The sequence below is a fragment of the Stenella coeruleoalba genome (assembly GCF_951394435.1).
Source record: "Stenella coeruleoalba genome assembly, chromosome: 7".
Lineage (NCBI taxonomy): Eukaryota > Metazoa > Chordata > Mammalia > Artiodactyla > Delphinidae > Stenella > Stenella coeruleoalba.
Window position 1 is genome coordinate 67,373,049 of NC_137153.1, and position 20,260 is coordinate 67,393,308.

A 20,260-nucleotide genomic window follows, 5' to 3' on the forward strand; every position below is an offset into this window, starting at 1 on the left:
GAATGAGGGCCCCAGACTGACAAAGGGCAGGCCTGGAGGGGCGTCCACTGTAGGGAGATGGAAGGGTATCCAGGGTAAACTGTGCCGTTTCCAAAAGGCTGAATTTTGCCTCATGGAGTAACTCATAAAGAATAAACATAACAGGGACTTCCCTGGAGGCCCAGTGGTTAGGAGTGTGCGCTCTCACTGCTGAGGGCCCCAGGTTCAATCCCTGGTTGGGGAGCTAAAATCCCACAAGCTGTGCGGCGTGGCCAAAAGAGAAAAAAGAACCTAACAGCCTGGTCCAGGAAAAACCTGGCAAAACTGCTCATGAGGAAGGGCTCAGTCCTGCCAACTGCCCTCCCCCTCCCCTATCATAGGGCTGTCTGAGAATCACAGACAGTTTTAGCTGAGGAGGGATCAGATATCATTGGATGTGAGGCCTTCGTTTTACAGTTGAGGAAGTAAGGCTCTGAGATGCTAAATTATCTATAAGGTCATCACTGCTAAGTAAGTGACGAAGCCAGGATTGCAAACCTAGATCTGTCTGATCCAAAGCTCAGGCCCCACAGATATTTGTCTCTATCCTAAGTTTGTGGTGAACATTAAGAAAAATAAAAAGCATTACGAAGTCTGGTTCATCTACACATTGGATAATCCATATATAAAAATTTTAATTGAGGTATAATTGTCATATAACATTATATTAGTTTTAGGTATACAACATAATGATTTGATATTTGTATATACTGTGACTGATCACCACAATACGTCTAGTTAACCTCCCTTACCATACATAACCCATAGTAATTAATATCTTCTAGGAAATGCTGATTAAGCACTTCCTACATGTAGCACCATAAGTCAAAGAGTTCTCACTGTCCCCACAACAGGAGAGGCCCCTACTTCAGTGCCTTTATGCAAACCCTTGTCCTGGGCAGGTTCCCTCATAGTTCCTTCCACACACAAACTCTACTTATTCCTGAAGACTTTCTAACATTGAACATCCAACAGGACATCAGTCTGCTTAGATTGTAAGTATCTGAAGTGCAAAGATTTTCTCTAAGTCATCTCTGAATCCCCTATAGAGCCAGGCGCCAGCTACATGAAAGGTGTCAATAAGGATCTGTTGGGCTGAATTGACCATCTGTCTATCTAGTCTACCTTGCCCAATCTTCCTTGTCATTAGTTACCTTGTGGCAGACTGCTGCTTATCCCTTAAATCCATTCTCCATTTCTTCTCTAGTATTAGCTAGGGATTAGGTGGACACATGGCTTCTCTGAGACTACATTTCTAAGCCTCCCCTGCAGTTAGGTGTGGCCAGCCACGTGAACTAAGTTCAGGACTAGAGAATGGGTCTTTTGAGTCTTGGCCTTCAAACACTGAATGTGTCTCTTTTCCTTTCTAAAGGCTGAAACATGAATGTGGCAGTGACCCAGCTTTGAAAATTCAGCAGGGGTAACATCCTGGAGAGTGCCAGAGCAACAAGATGGAAAGAACCTGGATTATTGAATAACTTTATGGAATATAGTGACTTACCTGCTCTGAACCACCTTCTATCTCTGACTGTGACATCAGAGAGAAATATACTCCTGCTTTATTTGAGTCACTGTATTTTGAGGTTACTTAGCCTACATCCTAATACATCTTCTTTTAGATTGTTTTATAGTAATTGCATGCTACTTAACAATGATGTCATGATGCAATGGGAAAAACATTGGATTTATCCTATCTACAGCCTCATGCACTCATAAGGAAGTCATGCCTCTCACTAAAGGTACCATACTTTTTTTCCTGTTTCATCCTTTCTGACTGCTAAGGACTTTACAAACATATTTCATTTAATCCTCACAATAACCCTATTAGATATCTACCATTATTTATCCTCATTCTACAAATGAGAGGCTGAGTTCTAGGGTGGCACAGTCATACGTTCATGTTCTCAGAGCTAGTAGGTAGCAGAGAGAGGATTTGAAATTCAAGTCCATCTGACTTCAGAGCCCATGCTCCTGACCACTGCCAGAGAGTCACTTCCAAGTCTCCTGGGAGAACTTCTCTGCCAGCCCTACAAGGGTCTTGTTATAATTATTTCCTGTGTTCCAATCTCATTATATTTCCTAATGAAAATGCAACACTGCCTTAGTGGAAGGAAACCTGTTTCAAAGGGAAAATGGTCTCATTGCTCCTTCATTTCTGATTGAAAATTAGGATGTTCAGTCATCTATTCTAGAGCCACTGGAGCACCTCCCACCCCAGACTCTCACTGCTATATTTGTTTTATTCATTGACTTCTGGAGAAGCATGTTGTGGGTCACAGAAGTCAGCTGTGAGCTGCTCAACTTATGAGAATGAGTAGAAAGGGGACAGTCATAAGACAATTTAAAAATGCCTTTGTGAAACAGAAGCAAGAATGCCTTTGTGGGAGAATGTGTGACTTTGGTTATTTTGTTGCTATTTTGTTGGTGTTTGTATCACAAACTAGGGGATCATTTGACTGCTCTGATCTGGCTGTCCACACAGACTAGCAGCTGGGATGATGGGACTGGGGTCATCCAAGACTAAGTCTCCAACCCATTAATCTGACATTTATTGAGCACTATATGGGCAGAACACTGAGGTTTTGCTTTAGTTTGGACATAAAGAAGACTCATGTGAACAATTAAAATACATGGAAAATAAAATACCAATGAAAGAGAAAAGACAAGTACAGTCACAGGCAAACAAAGAAATGGTACAGGCAATAGGTTTTAGGACGCAAGATGAAGGAAAGATGCCCTGGAGTTACCTGAGCTGCCATGGAGAACTGGTGAAGAGGGCGAATAATGATATTTTATGTGGAAGAAACTACTGAGCAGAGAAGTCATGGTGATTGGAGAGGTACAAGAGGTTCAGAGAGTACAGGGAAAGGAAGGGGAGCTGCCTGGAGCAGAGGATCCATGTCAGGGGATAGGATGAATATAGAGCTGGGAAGGATTCTCAACATATCTCTAGAGACTGGTTGAAAATCTCTGACTACACAAAGATTCCTCCATTCCCCTGCCAGCCGCATTCATGAGTGGTATCCTAGGAGCTCCCAACCTCTGATGCAGACCCCACAGGTCTCTCCCACGATTGTTGACTATTCCATCAGCTCTGTTGGCTCCCTTGGAGAGAAGAGCCAGCTTAATTCATTCCTAACTTCTCACCACCTCAAGGCTTCCAGAAGAATGGTTAGTCTGCTCTTCCACCTCTCTACCATGAAGAAAAAAATACTGATGTACTCAGTGATGTGAAGTCTAGATTCCAGTTATTTCCAAATTCATCTTACCCAGGCCCCTGTTTCCCAGCAAAGCTCCTTATATGTGTCATTCTAGAAAACCACATTTCATCCAAAGTATTGGCCAAAAATTAACCAGGCAGAAAATTCCACATAACAAAGGAGAGTTTACTAAACAATTCTTGGAAAAAAATAATTCCCCTGGGAGTGTAATATATAAGACTCTAGACCTCTGGTACGAATTAGTTATAGCTCAATTTTTATAAGGTGACAAGTCTGGTGGTCTTAGCTGTGATTTAAAAAAGAGGTAGAGAATATTGAAAGGTCCAAACTTGCCTAATTCACTATTTTCACTCAGAGTTGGCCCTAAAAATGGTAAGTTGCTAAATCCTTAGCATGAATCCTCTCCTTACTTCCTCACTTCATCATAATCACTTAGTTAGAAAGAAGCTGGGCTAACTTTAGCGCTGAAATTGGGTAGCCAAGTGTGGATAGCTGGGGAAGCGGGGAATTGGGGGTTTGAAGATGACAACGGAGCTGGCTGCCTCTGAAAACTATATCAGGGAGGATTCTTTTCTTGTAAAAAAGAGAAATGCTAGGAAATTAATGATGAGATGGGCATTGAGTCACTTCAAAGTTCTCAGTCTGGTCTGTGGATTGATGCCAATCCATGATAAAATTTAATTTGAGACAGGGCAGGTATCTCTGGTGCCCCAACTCATATTCTGCCTGTCTCACCCCTGATTTCAGCTATGGCTGAATGTGGCTGAACGATGGGTGGTTCTGTGCAGGTTCTAACTCACTTCCCCCAGACAGTCTTGCCTCAACCATGTGCTACTTTTATGCCAGGGCTCCCCCAATGCTGAGGGTTGGTCCCTTTCATCATTACTTCCAGTGACCCATTTGTGGAATTTTTGCTTCTCATCTCCACAAATTTAGGCTCCACTTAAAGGTCCAGCTTCCTAGTGGCAAGTGCTTCTCCCAAAGGATGCTGTACCAAGGGATATGTTCTATTGCATCTAGATAATGCCTAGTCAGCTTGAGCTCTACCCACTGTCAGACCAGCAGGCAAAGAAAAGAATCATTGCACTGGTAGAGTAATCAATCTTGATTACCAGGAAGAACTCAAATGCTGCTACATAATGGAGGCAAGGAAGACTATGTCTGGAACTCAGGGATCCACTGATTCTCTGAGTCTTGTTACTTCCATACCCAGTAATAGCAATGAAAAGGCAATTGCAACAACTTCAGTCTGCTAAGGGCAAGGTGACCACGGGCTCATGTCTCTCAGGGTTGAAAGTCTGAGTCACCCCCAACCCCTATTTCTCTTCATCTTCCAGGCAAACAAACTATTCCATCTGAAATGCTGAGCGAGGGAAATCTAGAATGTATGGTGGATGAGAGAAATGACAAACATCACTTACGGCTTGGGATCAGTTGCAGCAGTAGAAGCTGTAACTTGTTCCATGAACTCTCGTATGTGCATCTTGTGCAGAGATTGTAGCTACTTCCCTGCCTGAAGCCTCGGAGACAGTGGACTTAATGTAGGGCATGAATGGAGGGATTTGAGCAGCACAAGGGATAGACTGTTGTAGTCCTGTCTCATTTCCTCTCAGCTTCACCCCTGATTTCAGCCACAGTCTGGGTAGAATTCAGCGTGGGCCTTGACTCACTTCATGGTCAGTGATTCACCTCAAGTGGATACATTGCTTTCTGCCCTGGAATGACTTTGATGCTATAGATGCTGTGGGGAGCTCACTCAGCCCACATGCATGCATAGCTCACAGTAGAAGGCAGTTAACGCTCCTGGGGACAACTGTTAACCACTGGGGGTAAAAGCAGATTGATTAGTTCTTCCACCTGAAGCCCTTTGAGTAAACATCTTAGGAGATGATCTATGCACTTCTCAGGTGGTCCTTGAGTACTTAAGCTTCTATTGTCCACACCAACAACTTTGGTAATGCACCCTTCTATTTGCTTTTCCTTCTTTCCTGTCTTGATTTCCTAAACCTCTCACTTCTGCTCCCTGGGGTCATCACCTAAATACCTGCATGCCACACAAGTCCTTATCATAGGCTCTGTTTTATCTAACTAAGGTAAAGGGCAAATAGTGAAATATAATGACAACATAGCAAATCTTCTATAAAGTCAAATTTATCATAACTAGGGGCTGTTCTTTACTTGGAGATTATATCCTTTATTGGTATGATAGCAGAATAATGACTCACCTCAAACATGTCCATGTTCTGAAACCTGTGAATGAGTTATCCTACACAGCAGAAAGATTTTGCAGATGTGATTATATTAAGGACCTTGAAATGTGAAAATTATCCTAAATTATCAGGTTGAGGTATGTATTGCGGGGAGGCATCTAATGTAATCACAGGGTCCTTAAAAGTTGGAAAAGGTGGCCCTTAAAAGGCAAGAGAGTTAAAGAAAGAGATGTGATGACAGAGGCAGAGATCTGAGTAATGCAATTGCTGGTGTTGAAGGCTGTAGGAAAGGTCCACGAGCCAAGGAATACAGGTGGCCTCCAGAAGGCAGAAAAATCAGGAAAATGAATTCTCAGAGCCTGTGCAATCCTGTCAACACCTTGATTTGAGACCAGTGAAGCCGTTTTCAGATTTCTGACCTCCAAAAGAGTGAGGTTAAGCCCATGATGTTTGTGGAACAATAGGAAACTTATGTCTCTGGTGATAAAATGACCTGTCTCTTATGAAATGATTATGATACTAGATGTTAACTCTCTTATTTGGCAAATGAATGTTCTTGGCAGATAAAAGAATTGTCCGACTACCAAAATTGTCAGAAATTTTGCTGGTGCACGAAATTCTAAAGTATGGGATTCAGCATAGCCAGTGAAGCCTCTAAATGATTATTTTAAGAGGTCAGTTTTCCTGGAAAACCCTAAAACCACTTGGCTGGCAGCAAAGTCAGCAAAGTAACATTCATACTGCTGACTCGTAGTACTGTGCCTGAATCACAATGATGAGCCTTTATGCTGGGTGTTTTCAGTTTCCTCTCTGGATCCATTCTCTCCACTCCAACACTCAGTTCTGAGATCTGAGAGGTTGACTTTATGAACATGTCAGTGGAATTCCACCTGGGCTCTGCTAATGGGAAACACCAGCAGGAGACTGGAGGGTGGGAGGAGAACGAGGTTGTGGTATCCATTCATCAGCTTCTGCTCTTTGGAGTTGATGCAGGTGGCAGCATCCCTGTACCGGAGGCCACAGCTCCCTCCTCCAGGTTCCAGTAGCCTCTCCAGGGTGGTAGTTGCTCCCCGACCTTTGAAGCCCCAGGTGTCCTGCACTACCTTTAGTACTTTCTCTAAATTCTAATCCCACCTTCATAAATAGTCCCTTTATTACACTGTCCTCAGATTACTCATTCTGAATGTGTCATCCATTTCTTGCCTGAACCCTGACTGGTAAGCTAGGCAGCTCTTACCTTGGTCAATGATGGCCGAAGTGAGTTCCTTCATATTGGCATTCCAGAACACACAGCTGAAATTCCTGCCAGGGTTTGGCTTTAGGCGCAGAACACTAGTGACCTGGTAGAGGCCTTCAGAGGTCTTGGTGTGGCTGGTGTTGGTAGGAACACTGATATTTGGCCAGGACACTTCTGCCAGGGGATAGCCTACAGCCTGGCAGGTGAGCTCTACCTCATCTGTCCCTGGGACCTTAAGGTTGCGAGTGTTTATTTTCTTGTAGGAAGCTGGATAAGAGAAGAAGAAAAAGAAATAAGTCTCTCTTTTCTGATTCCCGTGGATCTCTGTACTCAATGCCACGTGAAGTAAAATTATCATTATCAATATTAAGTACTAATAGTTTTAACTTGTTAAACATTTCCTATGTCCCAGATATCATGCTATTTTACATACATTGAATTATTTAATTTTTACAATACATCAAAACAGCATTGTTAATATACCCAACTTTTGTTGAAGGTAATTGAGGCTAGCGAGGTCGAGATTTCACTCAGAGGCACAGGGCTTTTAACTGGTGGAGCCAATTTATGAACACTCGAGGTTTGATTCCAAATCTCAATGGTGCTTTACGCTACCACAATCTGTGGCATCCTGTATTAATGTAAATTATCTTACAATTGGGGATTGGAGAAAAGAGAGGCTGGATAAACTAAATCACTAGATAACCCCCACATCTCACTTTATTTAGTACTTTTTCTAACATCTTCAGGAGAAAATTTTCTTTCCATGTCCTCCTTTCCTCTGTCCTCTTTAAGATTAGGAGGAGAAAAAATAAGGACCTACAAATCTGTTGGAGGTCAGATTCATTGCCATCTTGGTCCCAGATGGTTCCATCTGGGTTTGTTTTTTCATTTTTTTAACACCTTTATTGGAATATAATTGCTTTACATTGCTGTGTTAGTTTCTGCTGTATAACAAAGTGAATCAGCTCTACCTATACTTACATCCCCATATCCCCTCCTTCTTGCATCTCCCTCCCATCCTCCCTATCCCACCCCTCTAGGTGGACAAAAAGCACCTAGCTGGTCTCCCTGTGCTATGTGGCTTCTTCCCACTAGCTATCTATTTTACATTTGGTAGTGGCTATATGTCAATGCCACTCTCTCACTTCGTCCCAGCTTACCCTTTTCCCTCCCCGTGTCCTCAAGTCCATTCTCTACATCTGTGTCTTTAGTCCTGTCCAGTCCCTAGGTTCTTCAGAACAATTTTTTCTTTAGATTCCATATATATGTGCTAGCGTATGGTATTTGTCTTTCTCTTTTTGACTTACTTCACCCTGTATGACAGATTCTAGGTCCATCCACCTCAATACAAATAATTCAATTTCGTTTCCTTTTATGGCTGAGTAATATTCCATTGTATATATGTGCCACATCTTCTTTATCCATTCATCCGATGATGGATACTTAGGTTGTTTCCATCTCCTGGCTATTGTAAATAAAGCTGCAATGAACATTTTGGTACATGACTCTTTTTGAATTATGGTTTTCTCAGGGTATATGCCCAGTAGTGGGATTGCTGGGTCATATGGTAGTTCTATTTTTAGTTTTTTAAGGAACCTCCATACTGTTCTCCACAGTGGCTGTACCAATTTACATTACCACCAACAGTGCAAGAGGGTTCCCTTTTCTCCACATCCTCTCCAGCATTTATTGTTTCTGGATTTTTTGATGATGGCCATTCTGACTGGTGTGAGGTGATACCACATTGTAGTTTTGATTTGCATTTCTCTAATGATTAGTGATGTTGAGCATCCTTTCATGGGTTTGTGGCAATCTGTATATCTTCTTTGGAGAAATGTCTATTTAGGTCTTCTGCCCATTTTTGGATTGGGTTGTTTGTTTATTTGATATTGAGCTGCATGAGCTGCTTGTATATTTTGGAAATTGATCCTTTGTCAGTTACTTTGTTTACAAATATTCTCTCCCATTCTGAGGATTGTCTTTTCATCTGGTTTATGGTTTCCTTTTCTGTGCAAAAGCTTTTAAGTTTCCTTAGGTCCCATTTGTTTATTTTTGTTTTTATTTCCATTTCTCTAGGAGGTGGGTCAAAAAGGATCTTGCTGTGATTTATGTCAAATAGTGTTCTTCCTATGTTTTCCTCTAAGAGTTTTATAGTGTCTGGCCTTACATTTAGGTCTTTAATCCATTTTGAGCTTATTTTTGTGTATGGTGTTAGGGAGTGTTCTAATTTCATTCTTTTACATATAGCTGTCCAGTTTTCCCAGCACAACTTATTGAAGAGGCTGTCTTTTCTCCATTGTACATCCTTGCCTCCTTTGTCATAGATTAGTTGACCCTAGGTGCGTGGGTTTATCTCTGGGTTTTCTATCCTGTTTTTTGATCTATATTTCTGTTTTTGTGCCAGTACCATACTGTCTTGATTACTGTAGCTTTGTAGTATAGTCTGAAGAACAGGCACCTGATTCCTCCAGCTCCATTTTTCTTTCTCAAGATTGCTTTTGCTTTTTGGGGTCTTCTGTGTTTCCATACAAATTGTGAAATATTTGTTCTAGTTCTGTGAAAAATGCCAGTGGTAGTTTGATAGGGATTGCACTGAATCTGTAGATTGCTTTGAGTAGTATAGTCATTTTCACAATGCTGATTCTTCCAATCCAAGAACATGGTATATCTTTCCATTGTTTGTATCACCTTTAATTTCTTTAATCAGTGTCTTACAGTTTTCTGCTTACAGGTCTTTTGTCTCCTTAGGTAGATTTATTCCTAGGTATTTTATTCATTTTGTTGCAATGGTAAATGGGAGTGTTTCCTTAATTTCTCTTTCAGATTTTCCATCATTAGTGTATAGGAATGCAAGAGATTTCTGTTCATTAATTTTGTATCCTGCTACTTTACCAAATTCATTGATTAGCTCTAGTAGCTTTCTGGTAGCATCTTTAGGATTCTCTTTGTATACTATCATGTCATCTGCAAACAGTGACTGTTTTACTTCTTCTTTTCCGATTTGGATTCTTTTTATTTCTTTCTCTTCTCTGATTGCTGTGGTTAAAACTTCCAAAACTATGTTGAATAATAGTGGTGAGAGCAGACAACCTTGTCTTGTTCCTGATCTTAGAGGAAATGGTTTCAGTTTTTCACCATTGAGAACGATGTTGGCTGTGGGTTTGTCATATATGGCCTTTATTATGTTGAGGTAGGTTCCCTCTATGCCTACTTTCCGGAGAGTTTTTTTCTTAAATGGGTGTTGAATTTTGTCAAAAGCTTTTTCTGCATCAATTGAGATGATCATATGATTTTTATCCTTCAATTTGTAAATATGGTGTATCACAATGATTGATTTATGTATATTGAAGAATCCTTGCATTCCTGGGATAAACCCCACTTGATCATGGTGTATGATCCTTTTAATGTGCTGTTGCATTCTGTTTGCTAGTATTTTGTTGAGTATTTTTGCATCTATGTTCATCAGTGACGCTGTCCTGTAGTTTTTTCTGTGTGTGTGACATCTTTGTCTGGTTTTGGTATCAGGGTGATTGTGGCCTTGTAGAATGAGTTTGGGAGTGTTCCTCCCTCTACTATAGTTTGGAAGAGTTTGAGAAGGATAGGTGTTAGCTCTTCTCTAAATGTTTGATAGAATTCGCCTGTGAAGCTGTCTGGTCCTGGGCCTTTGTTTGTTGGAAGATTTTTAATCACAGTTTCAATTGCAGTGCTTGTGATGGGTCTGTTAATATTTTCTATTTCTTCCTGATTCAGTCTCGGAACGTTGTGCTTTTCCAAGAACTTGTTCATTTCTTCCAGGTTGTCCATTTTATTGGCATAGAGTTGCTTGTAGTAATCTCTCATGATCTTTTGTATTTCTGCAGTGTCAGTTGTTACTTCTCCTTTTTCATTTCTAATTCTGTGATTTGAGTCTTCTCCCTTTTTTTCTTGATGAGTCTGGCTAATGGTTTATCAACTTTGTTTATCTTCTCAAAGAACTACCTTTTAGTTTTATTGATTTTTGCTGTCATTTTCATCATTTCTTTTTCATTTATTTCTGATCTGATCTTTATGGTTTCTTTCCTTCTGCTAACTTTGAGGTTTTTTGTTCTTCTTTCTCTAATTGCTTTAGGTGTAAGGTTAGGTTGTTTATTTGAGATGTTTCTTGTTTCTTGAGGTAGGATTGTATTGCTCTAAACTTCCCTCTTAGAACTGCTTTTGCTGCATCCCATAGGTTTTGGGTCGTCGTGTTTTCATTGTCATTTGTTTCTAGGTATTTTTTGATTTCCTCTTTGATTTCTTCAGTGATCTCTTGGTTATTTAGTAGTGTATTGTTTAGCCTCCATGTGTTTGTATTTTTTACAGATCTTTTCCTGTAATTGATATCTAGTCTCATAGCATTGTGGTCAGAAAAGATACTTGATACAATTTCAATTTTCTTAAATGTACCAAGGCTTGATTTGTGCCTCAAGATATGATCTATCCTGGAGAATGTTCCAGGAGCACTAGAGAAGATAGTGTATTCTGTTGTTTTTGGATGGAATGTCCTATAAATATCTATTAAGTCCATGTTGTTTAATGTATCATTTAAAGCTTGTGTTTCATTATTTATTTTCATTTTGATTGATCTGTCCATTGGTGAAAGTGGGGTGCCAAAATCCCCTATTATTATTATTGTCACTGTCAATTTACCCCTTTATGGTTGTGAGCATTTTCCTTATGTACTGAGGTGCTCCTATGTTGGGTGCTTAAATATTTACAATTGTTATATCTTCTTTCTGGATTGATCCCTTGATAATTCTCTAGTGTCCTTCTTTGTCTCTTGTAATAGTCTTTATTTGAAAGTCTATTTTGTCTGATATGAGAATTGCTACTCCAGCTTTCTTTTGATTTCCACTTTCATGGAATATCTTTTTCCATCCCCTCACTTTCAATCTGTATGTGTACCTAGGTCTGAAGTAGGTCTCTTGTAGACAGCATATATACGGGTCTTGTTTTTGTAACCATTCAGCCCGTCTATGTCTTTTGGTTGGTGCATTTAATCCATTACATTTAAGGTAGTTATCAATATGTATGTTCCTATTACCATTTTCTTAATTGTTTTGGGTTTGTTATTGTAGGTCTTTTCCTTCTCTTGTGTTTCTTGCCTAGAGAAGTTCCTTTAGCATTTGTTGTAAAGCAGGTTTGGTGGTGCTGAATTTTCTTAGCTTTTGCTTGTCTGTAAAGGTTTTAATTTCTCCATCGAATTTGAATGAGATCCTTGCTGGGTAGAGTAATCTTGGTTGTAGGTTTTTTCTTTTCATCACTTTAAATATGTCCTGCCACTCCCTTTAGGCTTGCAGAGTTTCTGCTGAAAGATCAGCTGTTAATCTTATGGGGATTCCCTTGGATGTTACTTGTTGCTTTTCCCTTGCTACTTTCAATATTTTTTCTTTGTATTTAATTTTTGATCGTTTGAGTAATATGTGTCTTGGCGTGTTTCTCCTTCGATTTATCCTGTATGGGACTCTCTGAACTCTCTGGACTTGACTGACTATTTCCCCTCCCATGTTAGGGAAGTTTTCAACTGTAATCTCTTCACATATTTTCTCAGACCCTTTTATTCTTTTTCTCCTGGGATCCCTATAATTTGAATGTTGGTGCGTTTACTGTTGTCCCACATGTCTCTGAGACTGTCCTCAATTCTTTTCATTCCTTTTTCTTTAGTTTGCTCTGCAGTAGTTATTTCCACTCTTCTATCTTCCAGGTCACTTATCCATTCTTCTGCCTCAGTTATTCTGCTTTTGATTCCTTCTAGAGAGTTGTTTTTTTAAAAAATATATTTATTTATTTATTTGGTTGCACCAGGTCCCAGTTGTGGCAGGCAGCCTCCTTAGTTGTGGCATGAGAACTCTTAGTTGCAGCATGCATGTGGGATCTAGTTCCCTGACCAGGGATCGAACGCAGGCACCCTGCATTGGGAGCATGGAGTCTCATCCACTGCGTCACCAGGGAAGTCCCTCTAGAGAGTTTTTAATTTCATTTATTGTGCTGTTCATCATTGTTTGTTTACTCTTTAGTTCTTCTAGGTCCTTGTTTAACGTTTATTTTATTTTCTCCATTCTATTTCCAAGATTTTGGATCATCTTTACTATCATTATTCTGAATTCTTTTTCAGGTAGACTGCCTATTTCCTCTTCATTTGTTTGGTCAGGTGGGATTTTACCTTGCTCCTTCATCTGCTGCATATTTCTCTGTCTTCTCATTTTGCTTAACTTACTGTGTTTGGGGTCTCCTTTTCGCAGGTTGCAAGTTCATAGTTCCTGTTGTTTTTGGTGTCTGCCCCCAGTGGGTAAGGTTGGTTCAGTGGGTTGTGTAGGCTTCCCGATGGAGGGGACTGGTGCCTGTGTTCTGGTGGATGAGGCTGGATCTTGTCTTTCTGGTGGGCAGGACCACATCTGGTGGTGTGTTTTGGGGTGTCTGTGAACTTATTATGATTTTAGGCAGCCTCTCTGCTAATGGGTGGGGTTGTGTCCCTGTCTTGCTAGTTGTTTGGCTTGTGGTGTCAAGCACTGGAGCTTGCTGGTCGTTGAGTGGAGCTGGGTCTTAGCATTGAGATGGAGATCTCTGGGAAAGCTCTCGCTGATTGATATTACACGGGGCTGGGAGGTCTCTGGTGGTCCAATGTCCTGAACTCGGCTCTCCCACCTCAGAGGTTCTAGCCTAACAGCCGGTAGGAGCACCAAGACCCTGTCAGCCACACGGCCAGTTACATGGGGAGTTTCTTGCCTTTTGGCAAGTCTGAGGTCTTCTGCCAGCATTCAGTAGGGGCTCTATAGGAGTTGTTCCACATGTAGATGTATTTTAGATATATTTTTGGGGGGAAGGTGATCTTCACATGTTACTCCTCCACCATCTCGAAGGTCCTCTGGGTTTGGTTTTTTTGTTTTTGTTTGTAGCTTCCTTTCTTATCTCTGGACAATTTAACTTAAAGATTTATGTCATTCCTGCTAAAGATGGGGGTTGATGGCTTTTGAGCAAACACCTGGAACACCTCTGGCAACACTTTGAAGATGAATGAGTTAATACATGTAAGTGCTCAGAAAAGGGCAGGAACACAGTAAGCACTTGATAAATGCTATTATTATTTTTAAAGACTTAGATTCTGCCTATAAATAGTCAAGAACTGAGTACATTTATACTTCTCCCTAACACACACACACACACACACACACACACACACACACACCCCCTTCTGTGCAGTGGATGCTGAATGAATTGATCAGATATGTCTCCCTGCCCTCTAGAAAACTGAGATCTAAAATAGACACAAGTGACATTGAGAGCACCAGGAAGACACAAGGACAAATTGTCCAGTTATCTTAGATGATAGCTAAAAATAAATATTAACCACGTACGCAGATACCAGGGAGTGTAAAAAGTAACCTGCTGATTTTTGGTGAAAGGAAGAGGGAGTGAGCACTAGCTCTCATCAGGTAGGAAATACTTCTTTAAGAAAGAATTTCAATACAATCTTTGAAGTAAAGATGTATATATGGCACAGATATGATGAAACATTTTTTTGTTAAATTTTTGGGAGGAGTATAAATGAGCACAAACTGTGAAAAGTGATTTTATATTAAAATAATGCTAACAGCCATGTGGAAAATATCAAATATGTATGATTTACTAAGTGTTTTCTAGGTGCTGAGTTCATGCCCTGTGCTTTTACATTCTGTGGAGGTGAAAGGAAGATTCATTTCCCTCTCCACAATTTTTGCTTTTTGAGAACCTCCCTTGTGCGCCTCTGTGTTATGAGTTGCTAATTTGATTAGTTACAGCCAAAGTCACTCACTGAGTCACGGGTCACTGGAGAGCAAGGTGACTGTGTCTTGAAGTGCTGCTTATAACCTGTGGCCTTCTCTTGAAGTTCTTTCCATGCCATTAAGAGTAGTTGCCCTGGCCTGCTGGCCTGCCTGCCTCAAAAATCTCTCACATCTTCCCGCACCCACAGTATTCCAGCTTCTGCTTGTGACTGGGTGGGTGGGGCAGATTTTCTTATCTATGAGTTTGGATGGATAACTTCAGGGACTGATGTGCAAACCTGGACTCAGTTTAAGACAAGGGAGCAAGAAACAAGAATTCACTATTCTGAGTCATGTTCTCCAGTGCAAATTATCAGAGAATCTCCAAAGTGGGGAGAGGGGAAAGGGAAAGATTATGTGCTCATCCAGTTGTTAATTTAAAAAAATGGAGTTCATTTCCATTTGGCTACTGATTCCTCCAGGTACAGCTCACTTAGTCAAGAACTTAAAGAGGAGCAGGGGTGAGTAGCTCTAACTATTGACTCCATCCTCTTAATATACCTTATCTTGCTTAAACCACCCAAGGACCTTAGGAGGTAGGAAAATTTCATATTCCAGTAAGAAATAAGGAAACAGCTGGAATATGGGGTGGTTGGGGAGCTTTGAACTCATGTCCTTCATGGGTACAGTATTCTGAATTCTGCACTGGGATCATCACAAGAGGACGATTCTCTATGTAATCACAAAAGTCTAGGGATGAAGCAACATACATGGGAAGAGAGATATGTTTCCCAGGGGGACTTCAAAGTACCCAGAAGTAGAAGAAGATAAGAAGAATTAGGTTCTGAAGCAGCCTACTGAAGGTCTTGAAGTAGTTAGACTCATTAGTCTCCTTGGAGCCAATTTTGGTCTATCTCTAGCAATCCATCAGTATCTGAAGCATGCATTTTGAGTACTCACTTTATCTAATTTTATGTTATTTTATCTACACTTATTGTCCCTTCATTCGATGTCCTCTTATAATCATTTAATCCTATTCTGTTGTAGATTATTTCTGTAAGCTCTGGGGCTTTGGAGGGGCATAGAGTAGAATAAATGGATTCATAGGAGTAGTGTGTTACAGGTGAGGGCTTGGCCTGCTCCAGCAAGGTAGCTCAGGACAAGATGCTGGTCTTGGTTGCTGAGTTGGTAGGTGATTTCAGAGGTAAGAGGGCCATGAATCAGGATCTGGGCTGAGGCTTTGACTTGGGATATATAAATAAGGGAAGAGATGGGAGAGATGTTCAACTAAAAGAATCGGCGAGAAACGATGCGACTGACAGGGACTGATTTCCAAAATATACAAACAGCTCATAGAGCTCAATATCAAAGAAACAAATAACCCAATCAAAAAGTGGGCAGAAGACCTAAATAGACATTTTTCCAAAGAAGACATACAGATGGCCAACAGGCACATGAAAATACACTCAACATCGCTAATTATTAGAGAAATGCAAATCAAAACTATAATGAGATTATCACCTCACACCAGTCAGAATGGCCATCATCAAAAAGTCTGTAAATAATAAATGCTGAAGAGGGTGTGGAGAAAAGGGAACCCTCCTACACTGCTGGCATGAATGTAAATTGGTACAGCCACTATGGAGAATAGTATGGGGGTTCCTTAAAAAACTAAAAATAGAGTTACCATATGATCCTGCAATCCCACTCCTGGACACATATCCAGAAAAGATGAAAACTCTAATTTGAAAAGATACATGCACCCCAATGTTCAGAGCAGCACTATTTACAATACCCAACACATGGAAGCAACGTAAATGTCCACTGACAGATGAATTGGTAAAGAAGATTCCATTGTATGGTACATACATACAATGGAATATAACTCAGCCATTAAAAAGAATGAAATAATACCATTTGCAGCAACATGGATGGACCTAGAGATTATCATACTAAGTGAAGTAAGTCAGACAGAGAAAGACAAATATGTGGAATCCAAAAAACTGATACAAATGAACTTATTTACAAAACAGAAACAGATTCATAGACATAGAAAACAAACTTATGGTTACCAAAGGGGAATGGGGGAGAGGGATAACTTAGGAGTCTGGGATTAACAGATACACACTACCGTATATAAAACAGATGAACAACAAAGATATACTGTATAGCACAGGGAACTATATTCAATATCTTGTAATAACCTATAATGGAAAAGAATATGAAAAAGAACACATATATATATCTGAAACACTTTGTTGTACACACTAACACAACATTGTAAATCAACTATACTTCAGTTTGAAAACTAAAATTTTTAAAAAAGAATGAGCAAGGTTTGGGGGAGGGACAGGAGCACACACCCTACATTTATGTAATATTAAAGATGTCTCCACAGCCTCTTTCTTATTAGGGAAATGGCTGAAAAGACATCATTATCAGCAATACACAGTGGGGAAGCTGGACTGAGGGTGACATTCTTAGGAAAAGATGAGTAAATTTTGGAATTTCAGAGGTGGAAGTGATCTTAAAATTTGATTAGTCCAACTTCCTGCTCAACAAGAAGTATCTTTTCCAGCAGCTTTGCTAGATAACTATCTTGATGAATGTTTCACATGCACTTGGAAACAATGTGTATTCTGCAGTTGTTGGGTATAAATTTTATATATGTCAATTAGATCAAGATGGCTAATTGTGTTGTTCTACTCTTCTATTTTCTTTTTTGTGTGTTCTACCAGTTATAACAGAGATGAGTTGAAATCTCCAAATATAATTATGGATTTGTTTATTTCTCCTTTTAGGTCTGTCAATTTTTGTTTTATATATTTTGAAGCTATATGGTTAGATGTATACACGTTTAGGATTGTTACATTTTCCTGTTGAACTGATTTTTTCTATCATCATGAAATGCCCCTTTTTATCTTTAATAATACTTTTCTTCTTGATATTAGTAACCTGCTAGATAACTAACTTTTGGTTAAACACATCTGTGAATGGAAACTCTTACTTCCAGAAGCAGTCATTGCCACAATTAGACAATAAGAAAGTTAAACTTTCATTGGGAGGATCATCCTTACGCCAAGTCAAATTTTGCCTCATGGTAGCTTCAACCCATTGGTACTTGTCTCGTTTAGCAAAACAACATATGGTAAGCATAGTAGTTAAGAACATGGGCTTCAGAGTCGGAAAGGTTTGACTAGGCTTAAGCCAAGTGGTGGTTACGTGACCTGTCAAGCCTCAGTTTTCTCATTTGTAAAACAGGTATGATAATACTTATCCTTAACAGGGGTGTGAGGATGATTAAATGAGTTAGGTACCTAGAACTTATTAAATAGTCAGTTAGTACTGTCAATTATTATTATCTCTTTTATGTGACAAAACCCTTCAGATATCTGAAGATCACTGGCAAGACCCCATATAGTCTTTCCATCTCTTAGGTAAAACATGCCTACTTCCTTCAACCATATCTCACAGGACATAATTTTCAGCCCCAGTTCCAGATAGCACTCTTCGGATACACTTTGTTTTTGCCAGTGTAACATGACCTATATTCCAGATATTATCTAAGCAGCACAAAGTGTAGTGTGACTAATTATTTCCTATGTGCTGAGTACACTTCAGGCCCAACACAGGGTTTTAAAGCAGCCTAAGGTCGTAAGATCGATTTTGTTGAGTGATCTACTGCCCAGCTAGGTTGGCTATAACAGACGCCTTATCACTTGGAGATGGTCTCCAGGTTGACCCAAGACCTTTGTTGCCCCTTAGTCAACAACTACTACTTGTTCAGTCGGTTATAGATCCAGTCAACTACACTATTATTCATCCCATGTTTTACCATTTTATGCACAAGGTGTGTGCTGTGTGGGTCCTGGGCCTGTTTGCCCTTAGATCAATCCCTCAGTTTCTGCTCTATACGGCGGGAAGGCTGACTCCTGCAGGCTGTGTATCCCAGGCTCGTGACAGCCAACAGCAGGCATTCGGGAAGATGTGAGAGTTAGCAGGAGGAAGGAGAATGAGTGTTTCTCCCCCATACTCTATGCTATAAGGCCTCTCTAGCAGCAGCCACAGCTCTTCCCTGGCTCCAGATACCACTGGACAGGCCCACTTGGGTTCCACCCCTGGGCCATTAACCCTGCCTTCCCCCTGTTCCTCCATCCCAGCAGTGTGGTAGCAGCTTCCTGCTTTTGCTAACTGGTGATTTGCCTCCCTAGTCCCCATTTGGCTTCTCAGTCTGTTCCATCAAAAGAATTACTATTTTCTGGTTTCAATTTCCATTGGTTTAAATGGTTTCTATTATCCCAGTTGTCTCTATAATTCAAATGTTACTGGCAACTCTAGCATTTCTGAAATAAAGATAAGCTTTATTATCTTTACTATATGTTTTACTACTATATTATCTTTACTACTGCACATAGTATCATCTACTTTATCATCATAATGACCCTAACTAAGGTGAAAAAATGTAGTTTTACATGCATTAATCTTAGAGAATCCTGACAGGTTTCTTGTAGTCACTGAAAGAAATCTTTTAGGATGGCTCTCAATTGGTCTGTTAAATGGCCTGGGGAGGAACATCAGGTTAAACAGTTTGTAATTCCCAGGAGCTTTCTCCCCTTCAAAATTCAGGATATTGTTTTCTTAACTCAGGGTTTCCTTATTCCCTTCAGTTTCCCCAAGGGAGAAAAGACACTGAGAGCAGATTTAGCCCCATTAGTAAGTTTTTTTAGCAAATGCTTTCTCTGGGCCTAGAGGCTAAATGTACAGACATCATTTCACTACCGAGTTGCTTCTCTCGGGCTGTTCTCCTCCCTATGCCCTCTGCCATCTGACTTCCCCTTTTAGGGTGAAGGCCATTTCTCTTGCGGAAACGGAAACTATGCTGCCACCTTCCTCCACTTGTTGAAGTTGTACTCTATCTATCTTGGGCCTTTTTGTTGATTTAAAGTACGTCTGTAAGCCTCAGCCTGCTCACGCCTTCAGGCTGGTTTGGCCCTTCTGTTCTTAGTACCTGCTCTGTGTCTATCTGGGATCCTTGCTCAGGCCAGTTCTCAACCTGTGGGCTCAATCCCTGGCTTCTCAGGGCCTCTGTACCCTTTTCTTCAGTCGTGCTCCCTGGCCTTCTTCCGACAGATTTCTAATTGCCTTGGGGTTGCAACCTGGCCTTTCACAAACTGCAGCCTTCTGTTATTGTCTCTTCTAGACTCTCTAGCCATGCTACCTAGCAATTTTTTTCCCTGTCCTTATGAAATCAATTCTCTTTTCACTATATTTAATATGAACTGTTGCCCAGACAACAAATAAAATGCTATAAACCTATTTTCAAGGTGTATGCCAAAACTTAGGCATTTTAAGGACAAAGCACATCCTTCCTCTAGTCTTGTTCTATGTAAGCGCACCCTAACTGGAGTCCTAGATCTCCCCTGCTTCCTTCAGACACCCCTCATCTGGGTAGAATATCCTTATGTGCTGGTCTTCAATCTTTTTTTGTTTGTTTGTTTGCATTTCTCCTAAAACAATCGTGATGCAGTGTGCTCCTTCTCACACATTTATTAAGTTCATTCTTAGAATATATCATAGGTTTCTATATTGGAAAAATATACGATGTTTAGACCGTTATAAACACATATTTTTAGTAAGGCAATTATTTCACTCTTTACAAATGCATCCAATGTCACCTAGAGATCAAAGAAGGTGTCTTTCATACACACCACCATCCATTGAAAAATACATATAAAAATTCTTCCCTAATGGTCAGAACTTTACATTGTTTCTTTTTATTCCTCGAATATCAGTTCCCATTCCACTTCTGCA

The 20,260-nt window shown here is 40.3% G+C and overlaps 1 protein-coding gene across 1 annotated transcript in view; it reads right to left on the bottom strand.

Moving 5' to 3' along the window:
- LOC307188629 (programmed cell death 1 ligand 2-like) overlaps positions 1-20,260 on the bottom strand; it is a gene marked incomplete at its 3' end in the record, with an annotated part of 91,515 nt that overhangs the window by 46,554 nt on the left and 24,701 nt on the right. The window contains exon 4 of the mRNA XM_079926019.1: positions 6,687-6,953. Within this exon, the coding sequence (XP_079782145.1) occupies positions 6,687-6,953 (267 nt within the window). The remainder of the gene's footprint in view (positions 1-6,686; positions 6,954-20,260) is intronic.